General features: G+C 55.8%; 1 protein-coding gene across 1 annotated transcript; it reads right to left on the bottom strand.

The window, feature by feature from the left end:
• Positions 1 to 1,977: 1,977 nt before the first annotated feature.
• On the bottom strand, positions 1,978 to 25,999 carry ATP1A2 (ATPase Na+/K+ transporting subunit alpha 2). Its single transcript, XM_036343628.1, has 23 exons — positions 25,846 to 25,999; positions 22,030 to 22,134; positions 21,819 to 21,878; positions 20,166 to 20,369; positions 19,300 to 19,413; positions 18,917 to 19,051; positions 18,153 to 18,270; positions 16,100 to 16,368; positions 15,040 to 15,238; positions 14,801 to 14,910; positions 14,515 to 14,649; positions 13,601 to 13,790; positions 13,280 to 13,455; positions 8,273 to 8,409; positions 7,349 to 7,499; positions 7,104 to 7,272; positions 6,741 to 6,895; positions 6,435 to 6,558; positions 6,113 to 6,258; positions 5,794 to 5,924; positions 5,216 to 5,317; positions 4,833 to 4,924; positions 1,978 to 3,925 (listed from the first exon to the last, which is right to left on the bottom strand). The coding sequence occupies exons 1-23, from the start codon at positions 25,855 to 25,857 to the stop codon at positions 3,897 to 3,899; spliced, it is 3,063 nt and encodes a 1,020-aa protein (XP_036199521.1). The 5' UTR covers positions 25,858 to 25,999; the 3' UTR covers positions 1,978 to 3,896.
• Positions 26,000 to 27,600: the final 1,601 nt, after the last annotated feature.

Genomic DNA, 27,600 nt, shown 5'->3' with positions numbered 1-27,600 from the left:
TGTACGTGTGGGTGCCTTCCTCTCTCCCATCCCCATGGGACCCCAGAGGAATGCACCCACCCCTCCTTCTCTGCACACAAGTATCTCCCACCTGCCCATCACACCCTATCCATGAAGGTTTCTTTAAAAAAACAACAACAAAAAACGTTCTTGGCAGTGCCCTCGCGGTCCCGGATCCGCCTCTTGCTTCAACAGTGTTTGGATGGAACAGACCCTGACTCCCCTTCTTCCAGCCTCCGGCCACTCTCCGGCGTCATATCCAATCACCACCTTCAGAACCACCTCCGGGACCAGCCAACTCACCGTTTTTTGTGTTTTTTGTGTGTGTTTTTTCCTACCTTAATCCTTACTGCCAAACAACCACAAGCCCCCAAATTCATCAGCATTATTCCACCAGGGTGGAGGCTGCCGTCAACCTTCAACCGTCAACCGCCTGGCCCCCTGCCTCTGCGGGCCCCCACACCTACCTCTCTCTGGCTTCTATTTCCACCTGGACGCTGTGGCTCTGGAGGGCAGGCCGTTCCTTCCTTCCGTGAGTTGGTGGAGAAGAAGCGCGAGGGCGCTGAGCTTCTCTTAAAGTTGCAAACCCAGTGCGGTGGGCGCATCCTCTTCCAGGACATGCAGGAGCCCCCCCAAGATGAGTGGGCAGAACTCAGGGTGCCCCGGAAGCCGCCCTGGCCTTGGGGAGGAACCTGACCCAGGCCCTGTGGATCTGTGTGCCCGGGTTCTACCCATGCAGACCTCCAGCTCCGACTTCCTGCAGAACCGCTTCCAGGTGAGGAGGTGAAGCTCATCAAGAAGATGGGCCACACCTGGCTCCCCTCCGCAGGCTGCCGCCCCCAGGCTGGGCTGGGCGAGTGTCTCTTCCAAAGGCTCACCCTCAAGCACAACCAGGAGCCTGTGGAGCCCAGAGGCCTTTGAGGGGCCCCTCTGCATCCCCTGGTGTCTGGCTTTTACCTGAGCCTCTCCCGGAAACTCCTAGCCATGCTTTTAACCACCCTGAAGCCCTCTCCCATGCATTGGACCAAATGGAACAATAAAGCTTTTTGCAGAAAGAAAAAAAGTTCTTACTGATTTCAAAGAGAGAAACATCCATGGGATCAGCTGCCTCCTGCATGCCCCCTACTGGGGGATCAGGCCGCAACCCGGGCTTGTGCCCTGATCCAGAATAGAACCAGTGACCTCTTGGTGCCTGGGATGACACTCAACCGAGCCACACTGGCCAGGGCCATGAAGGTTTCTGAAGTCTGCTGCATGGTGAGCCTCAAGGATTGCACCCACTTTCCCCTCCATCTCCCAAAGATAGCACCCAGAACAGGGCTCTGCACACAATATAGAGTCTAGACCAGTGGTTCTCAACCTTCTGGCCCTTTAAGTACAGTTCCTCATGTTGTGACCCAACCATAAAGTTATTTTCGTTGCTACTTCATAACTGTCATGTTGCTACTGTTATGAATCGTCATGTAAATATCTGATATGCAGGATGGTCTTAGGCGACCCCTGTGAAAGGGTTGTTCCACCGCCAAAGGGGTCGCGACCCACAGGTTGATAACCGCTGCAATAGACTGTCAATTGGTGCTGACACTCAGGGCCCCCCAGCTCACCATCTCCTTCCCCCACCTCCTCAGATTGAGAGCAGCCTGATTTTGATCTGAAACAAAAAGCAGAGTGTCTCCAAGTATGTGGGCCCCAATAGACTCCTAGGCCCTTTCCTGTTCTGGACAACCCTTTGTGATTCTTGGGGTGGGTTCAGCAATGAGGAAGGAGGCCCTACTATATTTTCTTCTATATCATTTTACAACATAACTTCTTCCCCTCTAGCTTTCTCCACTGATGTCTGCTCCCAGTTTATTCCCCTCCAATCCCTGTCTCCCCTCTTTATTTCTTTCTCTATAAGCCAAGTCCTGCTTCAACACACTTTTCAATGCCACAATTTGGGAGAGAGGAAAGTATTAAGTATAGAATTATCGAAGGGATTTCTTTTTTCATAAAGAAATGCATCTTTATTATTTTCAAGTACATATGTAGTGCCTCAAACTAATGTCTTATAAAAGATCACCAAGTAAAGGTCTTGCAGATGTTTCTTTAACAAATACATAAGAATTAATGATAATTAGCCCATACACTCACAACTTCTAAATGGTGATTCCTAAAGTGCTTGAAAAGGATTGTTTTAGGGAGTCTAAATATGCCACCCTTAGCAATATTGTTTATGCTCTTAATTTACTAAGCAATTGCCTTTTGTATTAATTGTACAAAGATAAACTTTTGTCCACAGTCAATAAATCTCAAATTAACCAGGTTCTAACTTGTGTGGTTTCCCACTTAGTTTTCCGAGCCCAAGGCAATGACTTACTTCAAGGCACTTCCCATAAAGTAGAATTCCACTGTAATGAAGTAACAGGCCTTGGGAGGTGGCTTATGGGCTTGGCGTAGAGTTTGTTTTTTCTGCTTCCTTCCTTTCTGCCTTAGGCCTTCCCTTTTCCTTCAGTGTCTCTCACTTGCTTTGTTCATCTAGGTCTCTCTGCAGGACACGCCCAGTGCCTCCTAAACCAGCCTTAAAGAATGGGCAGAGCTGCTTGCAGAGCAGAAACGCTAGGAGGAGAGGGAGGAAGGGAGGGAACAGTTGGAAAACCAACTGCGGGCACCATGAGAAAGTGGCACAATGAATATCAGATGAAGGGCGTTGGCCTGGGAGGAGCAGCCCTGCGGACTGCGAGGCAAAGGCAGGTCCCTAGTGCTTTCCCTCTGGCCCAGAGGGCTGACCGTGTTCATGATCTAAGCTGACTCTGCATGTCCCTTGAAGACAGGAAGCTCTGGGAACCCCTGCACCCCAATTCCAGCTGTTGGCCAGGGAGCTCCTGGCTTGGCGGTGCCTAGGAATAAAGCAGGTTCATCAGCATGGGTGTGAGCGGGGCGGGGGCGGGATGGGGAGTTGGGGAGGGGCGGGGGCGACGGGCAGGGAATGGATGGGCAGCCATCCCTCTCAGAACGTGGAACTTCCACTTCCGAGTTCCTAGCATTCCAAAGGGCAGGTGTCACCAAGTGCGTGTGATCGAGAGAGCTGGGGCATCGGTGATGTGCCGCCTGGGCCTCACGGACCAGACAGAACACCAAGCAAGGTCAGTGGGAACTCTGGGTGTGGGATCTCAGAGATGATGACACTGACCTTGGTCTGCTGGCAGGGCACTCTAAAAGACTGGGACCCAGAGCTGGAGCCCAGGTATCTACCTGGAGATTCCAGATGTCCAATGCACGGATCTCTTTCCTTTCCCTGCCTCTCCCCTGCTGGTTGCCACGGCCCCCATACCCTGACCTCTCACTGTCTGCGCCTGCCTGGTCTCCTCCAGAGGCTCCTAACTAGCCGGGACTGGGAGACAGGCCGGCTTCCCAACCAGCTTCCCTTTCTGGCCTCGACAGGAGGAACCATTTGTGATTTCTGGGTCAGACGGGGAAGCCGGGGGCAGAGTTGGGCAGGAAGAGGAAGAGGGGTGAAGGTGGGATGTGGGGTGCGGCTGGGGACCTGAGACCGTTTCCTTCCTCCTGGTTAGACGTGTTCCTGCCTTTGGAAGTTGGTCTGTTCTAGTGAGAGGTGGGGGCAGAGGGACAGGGAATAGGGCGGCTGGAGTAGCCTTCAGTTCCTCCTAAAAATAGACAGCATGGTGGAATGGGAGGGACCAGGACCCGGGGAGAGTGTCTAATTTGACTGCTCAGAGTTAGATCTCTGGGGCAATCACCCCAAGCTTATTTGCCCACCCCACCCCCCATTTAGCCTATTAAATGGCCTCATTCTTTCTCCCCAAATCTTCCCCTGAAACCACCCCTCCCCATCACCATCCCTGCAACTCCTCCAGGGCACCCCGTCTTTCCCGTCCTGGTTCTTCTTTCCAGTGTGCTCAGTAGTACGTCTCCTTTTCCACCCAGCCTGTTGGAGAGATTTGGGGGTGGGGGTTGCCAGGTGAGCATCAAAAGAGGGCAGGGGCTGGGGTGGTGGAGGCCAGGTGGCTGGGAGCCTGGGGCAGGGGCTGAGGTAAGTGACTGTGGACAGGTGAAAAGGGAGGGGAGAAGACCCAGTGAGCTGGGGCAGTAGATGCTTGTACTTCGCCCAGTAGAGGGAGGGCATAGAGTGGCTGGAGGTAAAAATGCAAATGACTACAGTGGCTCTTCAGGTAACAAATGAGTTTCTAGAGGGACCGCCACGTAGTGCTGCTGAGCAGAGGTGTGGGCAGAGGGTGGGCAGCTCTTGTAATTTTTTCAGGAGAAGTCAGGAATGTTGATTTTCTGTGAGAGCGCCCAAGTTTTAAATATTGGGCAATTAAAAAACCACACACGTGCGTGAGAGAGGGCAGGCCAGACCAAACATTATCCATGGGCTGTATTTGGCTTACAGGCCATCCTTTTCACCCTCCAGGAAGTGATCAAAATGCTTGTTGGGGAAAAACACACGTGGCTGAGGCCTGGGAGTCAGGAGGCCTTGGCTGTAGTGTCCGTTGTGCTGTATGACCCTGGACAAATAATTCGTCTCTCTGTATCTGTAAAATGTGGAGGCGGGACAGAGGGCTGCCAGGGCCTTTCTAGCTCTGATCTCCTGTGATTCCAGGTGGAAGGTGCAAGGCCTCAGAGACCAACTGAGGGGCCCAGAGAAATCTGAGAGAAAGAGGGTGCGGAGGACAGACTCAACAGCCAGGGCTCCGGGACCTGGGGCCCAGCATCTGCGGGCTCCGAGGAAAGGACGGGGCCCTGTAGTTGGAACGGAGTTGGGGTGGGGGTGCCTGGAGAGGTCAGTGGGGGTTGCGTCTTCTGGGGGTTGGGTGGGGTGCGGAGGTGCTTACCTCCGGGGTATCGCCTCAGGATGAGCTTCCGGACCTCATCGTAGATGAAGATGAGGAGGCTGTAGGGGACGGCGCAGAACCACCAGGTGACCCTGCAGGCAGCAGAGGAGAGTGTTAGGAACATCAGAGGCTGGTTCCAGCAAGGAGGACTGGAATGGACCAGAACTTGGACCCTAGAAGGTGCCCTTTTAATTTTTACTTGTTTGTTTGTGAGAGAGGAAGGGGGAGAGGGAGGGAGAGAGACGTGTTGTTCCACTTATTTATGCATTCACTGGTTGACTCTTGTATGTGTCCTGACCTGGGATCGAACCTGCAACCTTGGCGTATAGGGCCAGCTGAGCACCCGGCCAGGATGGAAGCTGCCTTTTTAAAGAAATACTCACTTGAGCGGGTACATGCGGAGGGCCACACCCATGCCTGGGCAGTAGGATAGGAAGGCAGCCAGCGCTGTCTCTTCCAGGAGCCCAAAAATCAAAATCTTGTTCCTGGAAAGGCAAGGAAAGGAGGGTTAAGCGGCATCTGAAGGGAGGGCAGGAGGGAGGGATCCAGGGACCCCTGGTGGTGGAGGGGAGAGAGGCAAGAGGAAAGGTGGGGGGAAGGTCCTCAGTGCATCTTCCGTGCTCTCTGCGGGCACCTCATGCTGTGCGTAAGCCGAGAAGGAGCTTCTTTCATTGTTATGCTTAGCGATGTTACCCCTTATTGCTGTCTAGAGCACACATATTCATTCATTAGATAAATCATTTTTCTGTGTTGGGTGATGTGCTCTGTCCTGGAGACGCCTCAGAAATAGTCATATCACTCCTTCTCGTCCCCTCTGCTTAAAACATGACTATGGGTATGCAGCTGGGTGACTAAAGCCTTTGTCCCCAAGCTGAGAGAGACGTCATGGAGGTCATCCTCCTGGGCTGGGGGTGGGGGAGCCGTGAGCGCCCCCTGGCGGGGAGCTGGGGGCGGCGCTCACTTCATGCCCTGCTGGAAGACCGAGTTGCGGCGGGTCTTGCAGATGATGAGGTCGGCCCACTGCACGACCACGATGCTGGCGAAGAAGGCCGTGTGGCAGGTGAACTCCACCACCTTCCGCTGCTCATAGGTCTGCAGAGGGGTGGGCAGAGAGGCAGGAGCGTGAGAAGAACCAGCAGGACCGGCGTGCAGCGCCGTTCGGGGCCACTGTTAGACCCTGGGCACCCCGTCCCCTCTGAGCCCCCGCCCCCGGTGGCCACACTGCCAGGCGTTTAGCCCTCCTCTCACCCACGTGTCCGCACGCACGCAGCCCCGCTCACCCACTCCTGCCCGTAGCTGTCCTCCAGGTCATTGGTGGACCGGTCATCCCAGTCGAGGCGGATCCCCAGCAGCCGTGTCGGCAGGAAACCGTTCTCAGCCAGGATCACGAAGTAGGTGAAGAAGCCGCCCAGTGCCTGGATCATCCCTGTGGGTCGTGGGCAAAACGCAGGGCCGGATCAGAGCAGGAAGCCGGACGGGGCCAGCACCGACAGGCCAGAGATGTCTGATCCCGACCCTTGGGCAAGCGGGCCCCGTCCTGGACTCCCAAAGCCGGGGCAAGAGTTCCCTTGGGCTCCCTCTGAGCCCAGGGCCCGGCCGCACCGATCTGCCCGTAGGCCATGCTGATGAGCCTCTCGTTCACCAGCTTGTCCGTCTGCGGGTTCCGCGGCTGCCGCTTCATGATGTCGCTCTCAGCGGCCTCGTAGGCCAAGGAGATGGCAGGGACCTGTGTGGGGTGGAGAGTGGGGGACAGAGGGCGTCGGAGGGGGCCTGGGGCTCGCCTTCTCTGCAGCCAGCAAGGCCTGGTCAGCTGCCCTTGTTTCTTGTCTCTTTCCACCTGCTGCCCACTGTGCCCACTGCGCCCACGTGGTTGCCTGGCCTGTCCCCCCCGCCAGCCCTTGGCCTCACCATGTCAGTGCCCAGGTCGATGCAGAGGATGGTGACGGTGCCCAGCGGCAGGGGGATGTTGACGATGATGAAGAACAGGAAGGGCGTGATCTCGGGGATGTTGCTGGTCAGAGTGTACGCGATGGATTTCTTCAGGTTGTCAAAGATCAGGCGGCCTGGGGAGAGTCCGGGGGCACCAGGGAGCTGGGGGGACCCTCCCCGCCCCGCCCCTCCCCTCGCCCTGGGGTGTGGCTGCCTGACTTTCTGGGAGAGGAAGACTGTGTGTGAGGGAAGCTCACGGCGTGGCAGACGCCTGGAACTGAGCTGGCTCTGTGGTTGGGTAAAAGGCATGGGGAGTAGGTGTGCAGGCGTCCCTGTCCTCACCCTCCTCCACGCCCGTGACGATGGAGGCGAAGTTGTCGTCCAGCAGGATCATGTCGGCTGCCTGCTTAGAGACGTCGGAGCCCGAGATGCCCATGGCGATGCCGATGTCCGCCTTCTTCAGCGCCGGGGAGTCGTTCACCCCGTCGCCCGTCACCGCCACGATGGCTCCCTGGGAGAAGGGACAGCCACGCTGGAGGGTGCGGGTCCCGCGCCGGCCGCGCCCTGCCGTGGGCCGCCCCGCTCACCTGCCGCTGGCAGCCCTCCACGATGATGAGCTTCTGCTGCGGAGACGTCCGCGCAAAGACGATCTCCGTGTGGTTCCGGAGGATCTCGTCCAGCTGCTCCGACGTCATGTCCTTCAGGTCAGAGCCGTGCACCACACACGCCTTGGCCTCTCTGGAGGGCAGGACACAGGTGCTGTCCCCGCCTCACCCAGCCTCTCCCGACTGCCTGGCCCAACACTCCCCCCCCCTCCCCAACATCCCCCCCCCCCCGCCTCCCGACCAGGGAGCTGTTTTCCTCTCTCTCTCTCTCTCTCTCTCTCTCTCTCTCTCTCTCTCTCTCTCTCTCTCTCTCTCTCTTCTCTCTCTCACAGGAAGTGATGCTAGAATGCTAGATCCTCGCCATGCGTGTAATCATAGTCCAGTTTCCTGGGCTTGCACTCATTCCCTCATACATATTTCATTGCTATAGCCCTCTGCAGTGTAGACAGTATCTTAATTTTGTAGTCGAGAAAATGGAGGCTCCAGGCTGAAACCGGTTTGACTCAGTGGAATAAAGCGTTGGTCTGCGGACTGAAAGGTCCCAGGTTCGATTCCGGTCAAGGGCATGTACCTGGGTTGCAGGCACATCCCCAGTAGGAGGTGTGCAGGAGGCAGCTGATCGATGTTTCTCTCTCATCGATGTTTCTAACTCTATCTCTCTCCCTTCCTCTCTGTAAAAAATCAATAAAATATATTTTTAAAAAATGGAGGCTCCGGAAGGTAAGGGGACATGTCCAAGGTCACACAGATAAACAGTGACACAGCTCGGACACACGCAGGACTGAGGAACCAGAGGAAAGGCCAGTACAGGTCGCAGAGCTGCTGTCCCGATTCCCTGGTCTGACTGGGGCGCCCTGTGGGAGAGAGTGGGTTGGCTGGGGGCAGGGCGTCCTGCAAAGGCCTCACCTGGGGTTGACTTGGCTGACGGGGATGTTGAGCCGGGCTGCAATGTCCTCCACAGTTTCATTGCCCTCTGATATAATGCCCACGCCTTTGGCAATGGCCTTGGCTGTGATTGGGTGGTCCCCGGTCACCATGATCACCTGGCGGGGAGGAGAAAGGAGGAAAGAGAACGAAGAATGGGACAGCAGCATTAAGCCTGGGCCCCCCACCTTGCCAGCCTATTCCTTTCCCAAAGTCAGGAAAAGGCAGATGGTGGGCTCTCAGATCCCAGCTAAAACAATGGGAGTGCATGTGTGTGTGTGTGTGTGTGTGTGTGTGTGTGTGTGAGTGTGTGTGTGAGTGTGAGTGTGTGTGTGGTGAGTGTGAGTGTGTGAGTGTGTGTGTGAGTGTGTGTGTGTGTGAGTGTGTGTGTGAGTGTGTGTGTGTGAGTGTGTGTGTGAGTGTGTGTGAGTGTGTGTGTGTGAGTGTGTGTGTGTGAGTGTGTGTGTGAGTGTGTGTGAGTGTGTGTGTGAGTGTGTGTGTTGTGAGTGTGTGTGTGTGTGAGTGTGTGTGTGTGAGTGTGTGTGTGAGAGAGAGTGTGTGTGTGAGTGTGTGTGAGTGTGTGTGTGTGTGAGTGTGTGTGTGTGTGTGTATGTGTGTGTGTGTGTGTGTGTTCAGACGGTAGGTCGGGGAGAGACAATGACAAGTTGTGTTCTGGGGATCAGAGCACGTTTGTTTAAATGCCATGACAGAATGACATGCTAATGAGGGTCCCTAGGAAGAGAAACCTCCAAGATTGTTCGGGAGTTTGGAGTTCACAGGCTCTGAGACTGTCAGCGCTAGCAGGACCCTTCACCGCTTCCTCCTGTTACCTGTGAGGAAGCAAAGGCTGAGAAAGGGCCAGGATTGGCTCAAGGGCACAGGGAGCCAGAACTAGGACGTGGCTTTCTTAGGGTCCAATATGATTGCTGCAGGGCATCTAACTGGTCAGATCGGAGTAAGGATGACAGGGAGAGAGCCCTCCCTCCCCACTCCCCTGGTGTGCATTGTGTTTCAGAATGGATGGAGCTGGGTGGGGAGGGGCGGCATCTGAGAGGCTGGCTAAGAGGCTATTCTAAGCATAAGGTAATCAGAGCTGGACTAGGATATAGCATTTGCATGTGTGGGTTTATGGGGCAAATCACATAGATACTAAGAGAAGGCCTCACTGCCTTCTCTTCCACCCCTAACACCCCGCTGAAACTGCCCCCCCAAGGCTACATGTGCCTCCCAGTTGAAAACCAATAGCAGGCCGTCAAACCTCAGAGGAAAGGAAGGGGAGGATGGGAGGGAGGAGGTAAGAAGTCAACCAAAGATCTTGTGTGCATGTGTATAAGCATGACCAATGGACACAGACAGTAGGGAGGCGAGGGCATGTGCTGGGCAGCGGGAGTGGCTGGGGGGAGGTCAATGGGGGAAAAAGGAGACATATGCAATACTTTCAACAATAAAGAATTTAAATTAAAAGAAAGAAAGCCCTAGCTGGTTTGGCTCAGTGGATAGAGCATCAGCCTGCAGACTGAAGGGTCCCAGGTTCAATTCCAGTCAAGGGCACATACTCAGGTTGCAGGCTCGATCCCCAGGAGGGGTGTGCAGATGGCAGCCGATCAATGATTCTCCCACCCCACTGCTAACCGCCTCACCCTCCTCCACGCCCGCCCGTGACATTGGAGGCAAAATTTGGTTTGGCTCAATGGATAGAGTGTCACCCTGTGGACTGAAAGGTCCAGAGTTTGATTCCGGTCAAGTCCTCATCCTTCTTGACTCCTCTCAGGCATTTGGCACTGCTCACCACCCTCCTTAAAAAGATGTCCTCCCATGGCTTCCATGGACCCTTTGTTCCTGGTTCCTCTCCACCCTCTGGTTCCTTTCCCTCCCTCCTCAGGGAGGCAGCCAAGACAGTAGAAGTGGCCTAGGAGTCAGAAGGCTACCAGAGTGGACGTGCTGGCTTGCCCCGGCTCTGGGACCTTAGACAAGTGCCTCACTGAGTCTCAGCACGCGGAGACGATGAGTTCTACCTTTCACGTAGGTCATGGAGAGTAGGTGACGTGGGTGGATGCCCAACAACTGTTAGCCGTGTCTTATCGCCCTCTCCCCTCGGTCACTGGTTCCGATTCCTGCACGCGCCCCTAAATGTTGGTGTGGTCCAGGGCTTCATTCTCCCCCTCTTTCTAGACCCCACGCTCTTTTCCTGGGCAGTGTGAAGCAGTACAACTTGTAATTATCCAGAGTTTAACCGGATCCAATCTCCAGTCCTGGCCCTCTTTCTTGAACTCTAAGCCACATTCCAACTTTCTCTGCAACATCTCTCCCCGGGTGTCTTATAGATTCTTTGAATGGAAGGTCAAATTGAACTCATCATCTCTACTGCCGCCACCACCAAGCCTGCTGCTCACCTCCCTGCCTTAGCCACTGTCCCTTTCATGCAGGCCCTTTGTCTCCGATACCTTCCTCACCTCCCATATCCAGTTTAGTCACCAAGTTCTCACAAGGTTCCTTGAGTGTAACGACTCCCTTTTGTCTCTGCCCTTGTTCAGGTCACCGTCCCTTGCCTGAACTATTGCAGTCGCTTCTTGCCTGTCTCCCTGACTTCAGTTCTTCTCCAAATTGAGGCCTTCCTCCATCTAGAAGCTAGATGTGTCCTGTGACCCCCGTGGGTCTCTGTGGACCCCAGGGTAAAGCCCAAGTCTGGCATTTAAGCAAAGTCCTTCCACCTGGCCCTGGCCCATCTCAGTCTCAATTCCCAGTGCTCCTCTGCCACCTCTCCCTGCAACCCACGCAAATGCCCGGTACAGTCTAACCACAGAGTACACGCTGTTCCCTGCTCTTGACCTGCCTTCCTCTCCCTCGCAGCCTTACAAAATACTTGCCAACCTTCAAGGCCCAGATCAAATATCATGCCCTCTATAAAACATTGTCCAATTCCCTGAGGCAGAATTAACTGCTCCCTGCTGTGGCTTCCCATGGAGGGGCCCTCCCCAGGCCTCTGTGATAGTTCTGATCATGGCAAGAGGCAGGCTAAGGAGCAGGCCATGCTTCATATAGCCAGCCCACTTCTTCCTGGCAGATTTATTTGGGGAAAGCTACGTACCTGCTCTAAGTCTCAGCTTGTTTTATTTTTAAATGGGGATAGGGAAGCCTACCTCAGGGACAGAGTGGTAGGGGGTTCAGAAATCATACATAGACACATATATACAGACAAGTCCTCTGGTGTGATGGTTGAGAACTAGCAGACTGCCTCGGTTCAAATCCCGGCCCTACCACTTGTGGACTGCGTGTTCTTGGGCATGCTACTTTGTGCCTTGGTCCCTCTGTGTAAAAAAGGGACAATATTAGTGTCTACTTACAGGGTTGTTGTGAAGATTAAATGAGATGTTACACGTTTAGTGCTAACAGCAGTGCCTGATTCATATAAAGTCTTACAAAACAATTGGCTGTTTTTGTTATGAGAGTATCTGACCTATAGTAAGTGCTCAACTCCCCTAGCTATTATGATTGTTCTGTGATTAATCAATTGTAAAGGCATTCATTTCCCCTGAGAGACCATGAACTCTGGCGGTCAGGCTGTATCTATTCACCTTTGAGTCTCCAGTGCCTAGCGCAGTACCTGACCTCAGTACACAGGGAGAGTTGAACTTACGTGGCGATAGGCGAGGTGCTAAGAAAAAGCGGAGAAGCAGTGGCACCCTACCTGGTGAGCCACTAGGTGAGGGGGTGTAAAAGTGCTGTATCTGTCTGTTTGTTTGGTTTTTGTTAATCCTCACCAGAGGATATTTTCTCCTTTGCTTTTCAGAGAGTAGAAAGGAGGGAGGGAGGTAAGCAGAGAGGAGAGAGAGAGAGAGAGAGAGAGAGAGACATTGATATGGGAAAGACACATTGACTGGTTGCCTCCCACATGCGCACTGACGGGTTGCGGGGGAGGGGTAAGGGGTGGGGGTGGGGGGGCAGGGAGCGAACCTGCAGGCCAGTTACGTGCCCTTGACCGGGAATCAAACTTGTAGACCCTTCATTACGCAGGCCGACACTCCAACCATTGAGCACACCAGCCGGGGCTAAAGTGCTGTATCTTTGTGTTTTTGTGTGTGTGTGTGTGTGTGTGTGTGTGTGTGTGTGTGTTTTTAAGTGATATATCTTTGAAACAGGAAAGTAAGCTCCAAGATGGAAGGGATTTATGTTGGTTTGTTTGTTGATCTCCGCACCTTGAACAGTGCCTGGCACATAGTTGGAAAATGACAAATATTTGTTAAATGAAGAGCAGCTGCAGCACCAAGGAGGGAGTGGCCATTGAGAAGCAATGACAGCTGGACAAGGAAACATGGGAGAGGGGTGCTAAGCGGAATGAGTGCTGGAGCCAGTCTGCAGGGTTCTGGGGGGCGGGGGGGCGGGGTGTTGCGGGGGGGGGGGAGTGAGTGGATGCAGACTGGAGCCTGCTAACCCCATTCCAAATGGCCTGGGACAGTGGGCAGTAGCTGGGAGGGGCAGGACACCATATCCCCAAGATAGGGGTGCCATATCAGCTTGCCATCAGAACAGAAGGAGCCATGCCAAGGAGGGAGAGGTTCGATGTGGGAGACTGGGCTCTCTGAGCACAAGGGACAAGAAGGGTGAGCTCTCCACGGCCGTGGCCGACCTTTCCTTGCAGATGACGGCTGCCCCTCCCAGTCATCGAGAAAAAGATCACCAGGGGCTTGGGTGCCCCCAGGCCAACAACAGCTCCTGCATTCTCTTGACCAGGGGTCCTCAAACTACGGCCCGCGGGCCACATGCAAATACAAATATTGTATTTGTTCCCGTTTTGTGTTTTTACTTCAAAATAAGATATGTGCAGTGTGCACAGGAATTTGTTCATAGTTGTTTTTTTAAACTATAGTCCGGCCCTCCAACGGTCTGAGGGACAGTGAACTGGCCCCCTGTTTAAGAAGTTTGAGGACCCCTGCTCTTGACCTTCCGAGGGTGGAAGGGGAGGCTGAAGGGGAGCAGTGAGGCCGGTACCTTGATGCCTGCACTCCGACACTTGCCCACAGCGTCAGGCACAGCCGCCCGCGGAGGGTCGATCATGGACATGAGCCCCACGAAGCAGAGCTTCTCCGTGGGGAAGTTCAGCTCCTCGGTGTCGAACTTGAAGCCACGAGGGAACTTGCCAGAGGGCAGATTCAGTTGACAGAACCCTGAAGGAGGAGGGGGGGAGGCAGAGGGGAGGATCGAGAGCAGCAAGGTGGCTGCCTGAACACCCCTAACGCTCCTCATCCTAGGGAAGCCCCTGGGGCTTGGGAATCCCTCTCGCAGCCCTGCTCCCTGCTTCTGGACGCTCACCCAGCACTCGCTCCCCAAGTCCTCCCAGCTCCATGTAGGCGTTCTGAAAGGCGTCTTGCATCTCCTTGTCCAGCGGGATCTCCTTGCCCTGCACCAGGATGGAGGAGCACCGGTCCAGGATGCGCTCGGGGGCCCCCTTCATCACCAGCACGTGGCTCTGGGGGCTGTCTTCTCGCTCGTGGATAGACAGCTGGAGACAGGATGGGCAGTGACAGCGGGGGCCATAACTGTCTTATTAGCCCCAACGCCCAGCACGGGGCCTGGGACAGAGCAGAGGCTGGTAAGGAACCCCCCCCCCCCTTAATAAAATTACCTCTGACTCATCAACCCTTGTCACATAGGGACAGTGTCTGTGTGTGGAGAGATGTTTGAAACAAAAGTCCCAAGCCTGTAACCTGAGAGTCACTTTCCTAGGGCATTCATTGGCTCAGCAAATGTTTATTCAGATCAGTTAAGACAGGCCTTGTGCATGGGCTAGGTGGCTTTGTTGTCAGCATTCCCCACCACTCAGCTGGCCTCGGCGGGACTTTACCTCTATGGCCTGCACAGGACGTAGCTGAGACTGTGTTATTGGCATTTCCCAAATGCTTACAGGTGGAGGGATACGCTAAGGAGATTTCAGAAGTATGTTTCAACTGAGTGTGACGAAAGGGTTGAGAGACTGGGGCCAGAGGATGGGGAGCTCTTGGAGGAAGAGTCAAAAGGGTGGGCGGAATGAAGGAATGAAGGTTGGGAGCTAAGGGGCAATGGCAACCAGACATGTAGTCACCCAAGTTGCCCTGGGGAATAAGACAGGGGTGAGGGGACACGATGTCCAGATGCCTCCACTTCTTATGTTGATGACTCCCCCTTGGCTTTGTGCACCCCCTCATCTCTGTCCCTCCCATTCCCCTGTCCCAGTTCCCTGACCAGACCTGGTACTTGTTGGTGGAGTTGAAAGGAATCTCTGCCACCTTGGGGTTCCTGTCCCTCATCTTCCTCACAGAGCCGCAGGACAGCTCAATGCACTTGAGCAGAGCTGACTCGGAGGCGTCGCCAGCTGTGTCGCGCTGCCAGGAGAATTCAGGGTCACAGTGGGGCCGGAGAAGGACGGAGGGCCAAGAGGAGAGGCCATGAAACCTTGGAGGCCCCCGCAGGGTATGAGGGGAAGCTGGCCATCAGCAAAGGGCACAGGCCATGGAGACGGCCCTGACCCCCTACCTTAGACACAGAGATGTTCTCCTGCCCACCCTTGAAGACAGCTCGGTTGCAGAGGCCAGCAATCCGAGACAGGGCCGTCCACGTCGCGGATCGCTTGTCAAATGTGGCCCCTGGGAGAAAATGAGGGAGAACCAGGAGCTTGGTTCCCCTTTAGAGCTCTTCTCTCTCTCCACCCACTCTACCACCCAGTGTCCTGGACACCCGCCAGACCCCTTCACCCCTCTGGGCTACCCAATCACCAGACTGGTCTTCGGTGGTGTCAGCCTCATGGATCTGGTTGTCAAACCACATATGGGCGACGGTCATACGGTTCTGGGTGAGGGTGCCCGTCTTGTCAGAGCAGATGGTGGAGGTGGAGCCCAGCGTCTCCACCGCCTCCAGGTTCTTCACCAGGCAGTTCTTCCTCGCCATGCGCTTGGCGGTCAGGGTCAGACACACCTGGCAGAAAGAGAGGAGGATACAAAAGGGCCACGCCTGAGCCGGAGATGTCTATGACCTTCCCCCAGAGCATGGCTCTATCCCTCCTCTCTTGATCCTACTCCACAAACACGAGTGGGACCTAGGTGTGAGCAGTTGAACCGAGATCATGGGTGTATATTTAGGTGAAATGTCCAGTATGGAGTTGAAGACATTTGTCTAGAGCTCCAGAGAGGCCAGAGTAGAGCTGGGCGAAGGGATGTGAGAGTCACCCACACAGAATGGGCAGTGAAAACTGGGCTCACTTAAGCGTGTTAAGGAGAAGAGCAGAGAGCTGAGGCCTGAGACTCAGTTTTGGGGAGAAGGAGAGGACCCTGCTGGGGACAGAGGAGAGGAGAACCAGGATAGTGACATGTCACAGTCATCAGTGAAGGAGAGGGTTCCGGGCAGGTGGACAGAAGGGTTCCTTTCGGCAGCAGAGTTGAGTGTAGGAGCTGAGAAAGGGTCTCTGGGCTCGCTCGGTGGTCACTGGTGACCTTTGGGAGAGCATTTGCAGAAGAGTGTTGGCCAGGACGAGCTCTGGGTGACAGGAGTAGATGAATAGCACGTGGGTGGTGAGAAGAGGCGACTATGACAAGTTGTGGGAGGGAGGCTGCCTGCCAAAGTATAGCCCAACCGGAGATTTTTCAGACTCAACCTCTGAGCCGTGGACTAAATGACCTTTTTCAGACTCACACTCTAAGCCATGTATTAAATGAGAATCTGATATGTGATTTTAAGGGCTGGCAGTGAAAACATTGCTGAGGAGCAAGGAGCCTCTAGCACTGTTGAGGAAAGGGTAACAAGGCCCACCCCTGATGGCACCTCCGCCTGACCACTCACCGTGACGGTGGCCAGCAGCCCCTCGGGCACGTTGGCCACGATGATGCCGATGAGGAAGATGACTGCCTCCAGCCAGCTGTAGCCCAGGATGAGGGACAGCACGAAGAAGGAGATGCCCAGAAACACAGCCACCCCTGTGATCAGCTGGATGAAGTGTTCAATCTCCATGGCTATCGGGGTCCGCCCCACCTCCAGGCCTGAGGCCAGAGTGGCTATGCGGCCCATCACCGTCCGGTCACCTGTGGCGATCACGATGCCCCTGGCAGTGCCTGCAACACAGGAAGAGACTCCAGGCTCGGTGCCTTGGGTCCCAGGATCTGTGTCCTGTCCCACTTCCTGAGGAAGGAAATCCACCAGGGACTCTGCTCCCGGAGTGTCAGTAGATTGTTCTTCCCGGGGCTCTCTCTTCTTGCCCACATCGCCAACCCCCAGCTCAGTGCAACAGCAAGTTATTTTCTCTTACACTTGGGCCTGTGGGAAGAGCTTGCAAATAAACTTAAAGTTCAAACTGAGGAGATTCAATAAGTGAAACAAAAATATTGCCTGCAGTACTTCAGTAAAATCAATCTCCTACATATTACCCACAAACGATGTGTTTACATATTATAAACACAAAGTAAGGCACTTATTATGGACTAGAAGCCCGATGCACAAAATTCGTGCAAGGGGCTCGGCCCTCGCAGCCCAGGCTTTGTCTTTGTCCGGAAGGACTTCTGGTCTAATTAGCATATTACGCTTTTATTATTATAGGTTTTCCATGTAGTCTTAAGATTTTCTTTCTCAACTTTAGGCATGAATCCCATAAAAGAAGCTAGGCAATTACTGACCCTCAAGTAGACGTTAAAGGGGCCTACAGGAGAGGAGAGCGGGGGCAGTGGGAAGAGCACGCATGTTGGAGTCAGCCAAACCTAAGCTTGAATCCTTATTCAAGTCCCTACCTAGGGGTTATTTTAACAATTAAATCAGATTGTGCTGTAATACCTAGATCAGTGCCTAGCACATAGTAGGCACTTATCAAATGTTAGTTCCATTCATTTCCTATACTTTCTTCAAGCCCAATTTTAGAGTAAGCAATGGAAATATTTTACTAGGCATTTTTAACATTTGTGAAAAATGTAGAGCAAATTTCAGAATCTCAGTACATTAAAAAGTCAGGAAACTTAATGTGAGGTGATTTTCATTATAATTCCAACTTGCTGAAAGAGGGGAGAAGCCCAGAAACACATATCCACTGAAGGGAAACGACAGGTATAAAGAGAAAGGTGTGGAGGTGGGGAAGGTCTTCGGCTCACTTTCTGAGGCCCCTGGCATAGTCGGGCCTCTTTCTCCCACCAGCTCTTGCCCTCTCCGCCCTCAGCCCTGACTCGGTCCACTGGCCTTTGGTCATCTCTAGAACCCAGAACAGGGATGGGTCAACCTGGGCAGCCTGAGCATGACAATTTCTCTTGGCGAAGCACAGTCCTAGCTACAGCCCGAAGGAGGGCCCAAGTATCCGCTGGGCTTGGAAGCTTTCCTGCCCCTCCCCCAGCCCAGGGCTCTGGGCAAAGCAAGGGCCAGAGATGGAGGCAACAAGTCCCAAACTCAGGAGAAACAGAAGCCTTCAGTCAAGCCAAAGACACCCAAGAGTCAAGGCTGGCTTGGGGCGGGTGTGCATGTGAGTGGGTGATGTGTGTCATATGTGTGCGTGTGTGTATGATGTGTGAGTGTCAGAGTGTGTAAATGTGAGTGTGTGTGGTAGGGGTGGGGGAACTTGGCCAAGACCTAAAGGCTTTGGAATCCACTCAGTGTTACGGTGGACAGAACAGAGATCTTTCTGTGGGAGGTAACTTTTCCATGGAGTTGTGCCATCCCAGCCAATACCCTGCTCTCTGGAAGGGATTATTTCTGTAATATTCAGGGATCCCCATCCCCAAGTCCTCAGTTCCCTTCTCTAGAGCAGGGTTTTTGATGAGTAAATACAGCCACAGCCCTCAATCCTGCTGGGGGTTCAGGATTCAGACGCCTCCCTCCGTGGGTGCTGGGACGAGGGGCCCCCACCAGGCTGGCCTCTCACCTTCCACACAGTTGGTAGAGAAGAAACAGATATTGCGGGTCTCCAGGGGGTTCTCATGGGTAAACTCAGGGGAGCGGGTCTGGGGCTCTGACTCCCCAGTGAGGGATGAGTTGTCCACCTGGGGAGGAAGCAGGGAGGGTGTAGTCATCAGCCTGGCAGGCGCACTTGTGCACACACAGCTGTCTTCCAACTCCAACTGCGCTCAGTCTCCATGACAGGAGGGACAAAATTACACTTGTCCTCATCACATATTTATAGCATTGCTCAGCTATTGTCCCTGCGCTGGTTTGGAATCCTAGCTCTGGCAAGATTTTAATGTGACCTTGGGCTAGTTACTTAACCCTCCACTCATCTGTAAAATGGGGGATGTCATCAGAATCTATGCACTGCACAACTCCAGGGGGTGCCATCAACACTGTAGTCTATGAAAATGGCACAGCCTCGTGTGGCCACATGCACCAGCCCTGCATGATTAGACCATCCTCACAGAGCTGAATTACATAAAACATCTGACAATAACTGGGACTCAGTACAAGGTGGCTGTAAAGTGGGTTTCAAAGACACACCTAGGGCACAGAGCAGTCACCACACACAGGTACAAGGAGACAGCGCCTCAGCGCTATCAGGCGCAGCTGGGGGGTACGGGGTAGGTGTTGGCATTTGGATCTGGCCCTTCCAATCTTCAAACCTCTAACTGGGCCCCTCTCAGCTCTATCCGGCCTTCTTCCTAGACCCCGCCAGTTGCTCTGGCTTGGCTTCCTCACCTTACAGCCGTGAGAAGAGATGATCCGGAGGTCAGCAGGCACGCGGTCTCCACCCTTCACCTCCACCAGGTCTCCCACCACCACTTCCTCCGCGTTGATCTGCATCTTCTCACCCTCCCGCACGACGAGGGCTTGCTGCAAGGAGGCCATGGGCACCTCATGAAGTCTCTACCCCTACTTTTCTCTCCTGCTGCTTTTCCACCTCCCCTTCAGCCCCACGGAGGAGGAGGAGAAGCCCTTAGCAACAAAACTAGGTCCTGGGGTAGAGACCTAGGGGGACTTTTTGTCCAAGCCTCCATCTCAGAGCACCAAGTTGAGAAGGGAGGAGCCGGACCCGCCCAGAAACCGTATGCCCCAGCCCAGAGCCCCGCCTGGCCATCTACCTGCGGAACCATGTTCTTGAAGGAGTCCATGATCTTGGAGCTCTTGGCCTCTTGGTAGTAGGAGAAGCAGCCCGTGACGATGACCACAGCTGCCAGCACCACGCCCAGATAGAGCTGGCAAGGAGACAGGGTTTGAGAGACCTGCCCGTCTCTCAACCCTCAAGCGGCAACTGCCACGTGGGACAAGCTACCTTGTCTGTGACTGGAAGTGAAAATGGTCAAGGAAAGTCCTTCTCTTATTTCCCCCTCAGTCTTCCAGTCCCCAACCTCCTAAGGCTGGAAGGCGTGGTGAGAGTCTTAGGGAGTTCCCAGGACTACAGTGGGGCCTTGACTTATGAGTGTCCCAACTAACGAGTTTTTCGAGATACGAGCCGTCTCTCGGCCGATTTTTTGCTTTGAGTTGCGAGTTAAAATTCGGGTTACGAGCCAGCTTCAGATACCCCACCGCTAGTTGGTGCAGCGTATGTCACAGTGAACGCCACAACATCAGCCCAGCATCACGTGTCTCACTCATTCACTTTTTGACTTGACATACGAGTAATTTGAGTTACGAGCTCCGTCACGGAATGAATGAAACTCGTAAGTCAAGGCCCCACTGTAGGTCTTCTCTAGGATGTGAAGACTGAGGGATGGGCAGACAAGCCCACTTAAGTGTAAAGGAACAGAGAGGGGCTTTCTCATCCTTGAGTGATTGTGTGCCTGTGTGTGTTGGGGTGCATATAGGTATGTATAGAAGCCTCATCCATTTTCAGCCTAAAGGGCCCTGTGACGTGAGGGTCTTGCTCCCTGCCCCCCAGCTAGACTGGAGATTCGGGGTTGGAGGACAGAGTCATGGGCTGGTCCAGGGGTCAGGCATCCCGGCTCACATTGTCGTTGGACGGTTCATCTTCCATGGCAGCCTGGATGCCGTAGGCCAGGAAGCAGAGGATGGCCCCGATCCACAGAAGGATGGAGAAGCCCCCAAAAAGCTGGCGACAGAACTTGACCCACTCGGGGGTTGTTGGGGGCGGGGTGAGGGCGTTGGGCCCGTCCCGGGCCAGAATGTCCTGGGCCCGCTGGTTGGTGAGGCCCTGAGGGAGGCAAGGAGGAGCGTGGGAATTTCATCCGCCACCAGTCTGGCCCCTCACCGCGTCCCGCCAGCTCGTTGGCCGGGAGTAAGGCCCTGGTGGAGGGGAAATCCCACCTGGTTGGAAGGGCTGAGGGGCCACAGGAGAGGCCACGTGAGGGAGGTGGGGTTTGCAATGGGTGTTAGAGGCCTTGACGGCTGAGGAGGATTTTGATGTGTCCCCATCTCTGGTCATCACTGGACTGATTCACATTTGGGGCCACAATCATCTCCTCTGGAGGCAGCCTGGCTGAGGCTCACTGGAAAGTCATCTCAATTGGTTCCTCCCCTCCCCACCCCCGTCTCTCTTCCTTCACATTCCCCACATCACCAAGGATTATTTGTGTTCCTTGCACCAAGGATTTAAGAAGAGTCCTACATTATTGACCATCAGCGTCGCTCGGCCTCAGCAATCGCCCATCGCTTTCCCCAGAAAGCCTGGCCCGGCCCTGCCCCCGGGCCCAGGCTGCCTCAGACGCCCCTCTCTGCATCCATGACATCCTAGACACGATTCCGAGCTGCACCGCCACATGGCACTGGAGGTCTAGGCACTCCTCTTTGCTACCAGACTTGGAGATCCTTGAAGGCAGGGGACACTTTTTATTTATCTTTCTATCTGTCCACTCATTGATTTAATAAACGTGTTTTGAATGCTAGGCTCTATTATCAGCTCTGCCCAGAGATGGGCAAGACCCACAGAGTCCTTGCTTTGTGGAGCTTATGATCTAGGGAGGTGACACACAATCAATGATATTAGTGCCAGACAGTGGAAGTGTTACTCAGGGAAATAAGGTTAAAGCAATGGGGACATAGAATTTTCAAAAGGGCAATCCCGGAGGGCCTACAGGAGGAGGTCACACGACCATATTTTTTACTAATAATGTTTTTCTTTTTCAAAGTGATGGGCTTGGCAATCTGACAGTGCTGCTTACTATGGACGTGACCTTGGGAAGCTGTGCTCCTCCTCTGAGTCTCCTTGCTCTGAGAAAGAGGTCCACAGCACCTTTCCCTCAAGGTTGCAAGGATTAGAAAAATGTATGTAAAACGTACATACATAGCGGGGCCCCAACGTGCCACTGTCAGAATAGTAATAGGTCACTCCCCAATTTCATGTATGTCAGTACCATGAGACGGTGCAACACTGAAGCTGCTTGAGGGACAGAGAGCCCTGCCTGGAGGCCCATGGGGCCTGGGTCCCCAGGATCCTGGCTTTCAGGTGGGTACACAGGAAAAGGGCTCAAGACTAGGAAGCAGGGCATCTGGGTTCTTGTTCTGATTCTGCCACCAATTAGTCACCGGGCCTCGGTTTCCCCATCTGTAAAAAGGGTTGGATTGCAGGTGGACGGCCCCTTGCTCCTGATGCCGCTGCGTGGTTCTCTCACCTCTTTGGTGCCCTCCAGGCCCCTCCACTCACCTTGGACAGGTCCACTTGGTATTTGCGGCCCAGCTCATCCAAGGACAGCTTGTGGTCGTCCTGGGGAATGGAGACTGAATTACCGTGAGCAGGGAGGCTGCGTGTGTGTGTTTAGAATGTATGTGAGGTCAATGAGAGGCCAGAGGTGAGGCAAGGAGCATGGGGTAGGGGGAGGGGGGAGGGAGGATGTGTGGGGGGCAGAGGGCCTCACCATGGCCACCTCCTTTTTCAGCTCATCCAGCTCCCTCTCTTTCTGCTTCTTCTTGCCGCCTCCATTCTCTGCAGTGGTGGCGGCAGGCGAGGACTCGCGTCCGGCCTGCAGGAGGAAGGGAGAGCCCCGAGCGTCAGGGAGGACAGAGGCTGAGCCTCTATTCCCGCCTGAGGGCAGGGAGCCCAGGCCTGGGGAGTGGGGGCAGTGGGGGCAGTGGGTTCGAAGCAGTGATGCTCCAGTGGCGGAAAAGGGGGTGAGGGTGGAGGGAACCCCAGGCCCTTCGTTGGCAAACTATGGACAGAGACACCGGGCTCTATGTCTGAATTTCAGGGAAGAACTGAGGGGCTCAGGACTCAGGACCCACGCTTAGCTGTTTGGTGGCTGGACTTCGGAGGAAAAGTCTAAAACTAAACTTCACGTGGCTCTCAGGGGCAGGCATTCTTGGGTTCTCTTGTGAAATCGGAGAAACGTTTTAGCAGGAGCCTCGGGAGGCCGCTGCATCCCCTTTCCGATTCAGCACCTGAGGTCTCGTGGCCGCCACCGGGCGTCCGTGTCTCCTGGGGAATCCTCGGGGGAGAGGGTGGGGAACGGCCCCTCTGGGGGGGGGGGGGGGACACACGCTGTGGTGGTTCCCGCCTCCATGCAAGGTGTTCGGGACGCGCTCTTCTATGCTGTGGTGCAGTTTGTTTTTCCGTAAGGAAGGGGTGCCTGGGTGGGCCTCGTGGCTGAGGTGTTGGCCTTTTGGGGAAGTACGATGCACGTCTACAGTCACCTTTTCTTCTAGAGAAGCTTCAGGTTCACAGCAAAATTGAGCAGAAAGTACAGAGCGTTTCCCATATACCCCTGTCCCCACAGGGGTGGTCTCCCCCATCCGCGTCCCCACCAGAGCGGCTCCCTCCTGCTGGTGTGTACGGTCTGCAAGTGCGTAATGGTCTGGACAGATGCACAGTGACGTGTGTCCACCTCATGGCACCACGCGGAGTCGTTTTGCGGCCTCAGAAACCTTCGGTGGCCAGGATGAAGCCTGCGGCCCACCAGTCAGGACTATGCAATATGCCGGGAATGTGGCAGTTGCCCTGATCGCAGACTGGGAATCCGGGCCCTGGAGAGGGAGGAGTCTGACCAGCGGCCTCAGGGTGAGAGGAGGTGGGCAGCCAGAGTGGACAGCCTCGACCAATAGATGCTAAAGTTTGCACTATCTCCATGAGAAATGTCAATGAGACTGAAGCAGCCCTGGGCAGGGGGGGAGGGGGGAGCAGGGAAGTCTGCCTCCCTCCAGCAGTGACTTAGGAGAGTCCATTGGATGAATTGAAATGCTTTCGAGTCACAAACTCTGTCCTTGGTGGGAAGGGCTGAGAAGTGGATGAAAGGGAATGGCCGGTGGCCCTGGGAGCTTTAGTGAGGCCCCTGGAGCTCCAGGGGCAGGAAGGAGTGGGGGCCGGTGAGCACAGAGCAGGGGTGCCCCTGGGGCAGAGGAGCAGAGCCTGAGGGTTTCTGTACATTCAGATGTAAAATAAAGTCCAAGAAGCTTGGAATCAAATGGATGGTTTTTAAATAATTGCCAGTCCACAGGCAGGCGTTGGGCATGTCGGGTGGTGGCTGGGCGAGGGCCCACGCAGCACCCCTTCCCTCAGCTCTCCCCCTGTCCTCCTGGCTCAGAGCTTGGGACACCCGGCCCTTCCCCCTCCCCCTGCCCTGGCAAGGATCTCAGCCTCTGTTGCCAGGAGCCTGTGGAGATTTGGGGCCAGCGGGCTGCCTAGGCAAGAAAGAGAGAGAGGAAGCAAGGACCCCCCCCCCCCACCTCCCCAGCCTGTTCTTCCCTCCCCCACCCACAAGTCCCAGTCTGGGGCTTGAATGCTCGCGGAGAACAGAGAGTTCTTTCTGAGAAAGCCAGAGGCTGGGACCGAGGGGGAAGCTGGAAGTCGGACACTGCTCCCCCCACCCCAGCCTCTCGTGGCAGCTGGAGTGGTGGGTTCCCGCCCACCCCGCTGTCCCTTCCTCCAGCTCCCACATTGCCCTTCACAGCCACAGGGTGACGGGTGACAGGCCTTGCTCTGGAGGGAAGGTGCAGGGAAAAGGGACGGAGACGAAGTGGACCCCAGTGTGGGGATGTGGGCAAGGGGTGCTTTTGTCCTCAGGAGTCTCCTGTCGGTTGAACTCCAAGCTCCAGCCCCAAGTCGCCCCACTTCACCCATCCCCAGTCCAGGCAGAACTGGATCAGCTCCCTGACTTGCCACTCAGGCTGGCAGGGGAGGGGACATCCATGCTGAGGGGGGAGCACAGTCCCCAAGCAGCTAGGGTCCCTGAAAAAGTCAAGGTCAAATGGCTTTGCAAGCAGGACCTCTTGCGCTGGGTCCACCCTGATTTAAGGTGAAGCCACGGAGAGGGCCTGGGTGGGGAGTGGGGGGTGGCCTGCCTCTCCTCGGAAGTCCTGCACCCCAGCTGGGACCCTCTTTCCCTCGGGGACCAGGAGATGCCGAGGTGCAGCTAAGGTCCCAAGGCAGCCTGTCTTCCCACGGTTGTCACCTCGTCCTTCATGGGGCCCCACTGCAGAGACAGCTCCTCACAGACCCCCGCCCCCCCGCCCCCAAACACACACACAGTGGCACCGAGGCCCACGCAGGCTTGGAGGTCTGTACACTCTCAGATCTGCTGCTGAGACCCAAACACAGGTGCTCATCCATGAATGTGTATCAACTCCAGCCGATGGGGAGCAGGCACGTGTGCGCATGTGCACACACACACACACACACACACACACACTCACACTCACTCTCACGTTCTATTTATGGTTCCCACCCCAGCTCAGGAACCCTGGTGTCCAAGCTTAGAGTTTTTCCAGCTGCTAAACTCAGTGCAATAACAAGTCCTTGCCTGACCCCTCCAGGGCCCAGAAACTGCCCACAGTCCCACAGGCCCCTCTGTCCTCAGCACCCCCACGGCTCCCTGTGCCCTTTCCCTCTGTGCCCGGCGTTGCACAAAAGGAAAGCCGGTGCCGTGCGAAAAGATTTCATTTCCAAGTATCCAAGGCCTGGTGCCTGCCCCCCGCCCCCCAGTCATGGCTCTTCACCTTCCCCTTGGCATGCCCAGGGCTGCACTGTATCATGGAGGGTGGACGGGGCAGGGGACAGGCAGGCAGCTCTCACCAGCCTCTGGGAAAGTCCTCCAAGCCCATGGCCCCGGCAATGCTGCCAGGAGCCGCGGAGGGGTGCTGGCCTGGGGCCTGGGGACATCGCTTCCCTCCCCACACCCTCCCAGCTGTCCTGGAGCTCAGGGCGCTGCAGTGGTGTCCGGAGCTGCCTGTGGCTCAGGAGCAGTTGCTCCCCGCCCCTCTTCAACCTCAAACCGGACCTCCATCCTCTCAGGCTGGGGCTCCCAGGGAGACGAAGATTTGCAGGAGCAGGAGCAGGAGCAGGGGAGGAGGGAGGACCAACAGTTGCCAGATACCCCTTCGCCGGGAGGCCCCGGGATGTGTGTGTGTGGAGGGGGGGAGGCCTGTGCCAGAAATGGACAGAGATGCAATGCGGATGGACGCGCTGGAGGGAGAGCTGGAGGGCTGGGGCTGGTCACGGGTGGGGTGCCGAAGGGGCGCGCTCCTGGGCATGTGAGCAGTGGGTCTGTGCGTGTGAATAGTGGGTCTGTGTGTGCCTTTGCAGCCAGGGCGCTGTGAGCCCCAAGTTCAAGCCACCCAGCTGGCCAGCTTCTCTCTGTCCCTCCCTCCACAGCCCATCCCACCTCACACTTCCCCTCCACTCTCAGCCTCCAGAGAGCCCTTCTCTCTCCCACGGAGCCACCCTGCTCCCTGGGAATACTCACCCCACGGCCCATCTTGGGGCAGAGTGGCTGAGGGGTCTAGGCTGGAGAGGTTGGCAGGAGACTTCCCAGGCCACTCCGCAGTCTGGGGACGGCCAGAGACCCGGCAGCCAGACAGATGACCAGCAACAGGGTAGCTTTAAATAGGTCCCTCTCCCCCTCGCTCCCGCCTTCCCCTCCTCTGGAAAGAAACAGTTTGTTGAAACAGGATCCCTGAGGACTCCTCCCCTCCCGCCCCTAAAGCAACTGGCAGTGGCTGTCAGGAGGTCCTACTGCGTGCTCCCCTCAGCCCCTCCCGCGCCCGGGAGGCAGTGCTGAGGAGCTGGGAGTGGGAATGCGCCCCGGGGGCCTGGCAGAGGGGAGCAGTCCTCCCAGCCTCCCAGGAAGCCCGAGGGCACAGGGTGCACCTTCCTTGTGATAAGGAAACTCAGGCACAAGGAGATTAAACACTGTAAACGGACAACCAGAAGCCAGGTCCCCCGGAGCCTCCCTCCAACCCCCCAGGGAAACAGGCTGTTCTCCGCTGTGGAGTCCCAGGGACTCTGCAGTCAGAGGAAGTTAATAGCGTTGGAGCCCAAACTGGGCCCTGCCCTTGCCAGTGAAGCAGAAGGACCCGGTGAGAGCCAAAGGTGGCTCTTGGTATGAGTCTGGAGAAGGTGGGGAGGGGTGTCCCCGTTCCCCCCCAGCTGGAAGGGAGGGGTGAGAAGGAGTGTCTGTAACCTTATGCCAGCGAGCACGTGTGTGTGTGTGTGTGTGTGTGTGTGTGTGTGTGTGTGTGTGTCAAGGAGGTGACCCAGAGTGGGACCAGCTGATCTCAAGGTCTAGTTGCTGCTCTTTTGATGAACGAGACAGAGAATGAGGGGCAAAGGGAGGAAGGGAGAACAGAAGGGCAGAGAGAGAGACGAACCCACCCTGCCTCCTCCGGAAGTAGTCAGAGGAGGGACTGTCCCGGAGGGCCCCGATTTCTATGGACACACAGAGGAAGTGAAGGAAGGCCAGCGGATTGGGGGCAACTCTGAGCATCCTGAGCCCAAAGGAGGCTGGGAGGGCAGGAGGGCAGGGAAGGGGCCTTTGGCCTGGAGGCCTCAGGTGCCGCTGGCTGGGCTGGTCTGTCCTTGGCCCCGAGGAAGCTAGTGCAGAGGGATTACCCACCTGTCCTCCCGCAGATCCATCCGAGGGCACAGGGCTCAAGTCTGAATTCCCCCGGTAACGGGCCCTCCCACTAAGGGTTGGAAGGTCACACCCGCTTTCACCTCCTTCATTCACCTCCTGGCTGACAAGTGGGAGGTGGGTAGGAGGGGGCAGCCCCCTTGGCTCTCTGGGCCCCTCCGGGCCCCTCCACTGACCTTGAATGTGGGCCTGGGAGGGAACAGGCGGAAACAGGAACCCGGCCCAGTTCAGGCCCCTGTGTGCGGGAGAGAGGGGGTGCGGCTGAAGGTGCAGCAAGAAGCTTGTGGGTAGACATCAGAGAGGCTGCCTCCCTGTCACTGGGAGTCACTGGGAGTCACTGGCCGCACCAGGAGGTCGCTCACATGGGGCAGCTGAAGGGCAGCCTTGTCCCGGCTCAGGGTGGACAGAGGATGACTAGGGAGTTAGGAAGCGCCTGCTCCTTAGTCCTGGGCTGGGGTTCTGGGCTGCCTTCTGCCCGGCCCTCTGCAAGCACCAGGTGCGATCGATGAGAAATCAGCGCTGGGCTCTCCTGGTTTCTACTTCCCCTCCCTCAGCCTGCTGGTTCCTTCCAGAGCCGCCAGCCCCTCC

This window comes from Myotis myotis, unplaced genomic scaffold, assembly GCF_014108235.1.
Source record: "Myotis myotis isolate mMyoMyo1 unplaced genomic scaffold, mMyoMyo1.p scaffold_m19_p_18, whole genome shotgun sequence".
In the NCBI taxonomy this organism is placed as follows: Eukaryota; Metazoa; Chordata; class Mammalia; order Chiroptera; family Vespertilionidae; genus Myotis; species Myotis myotis.
This window is presented reverse-complemented; position numbering and strand designations above follow the sequence as displayed.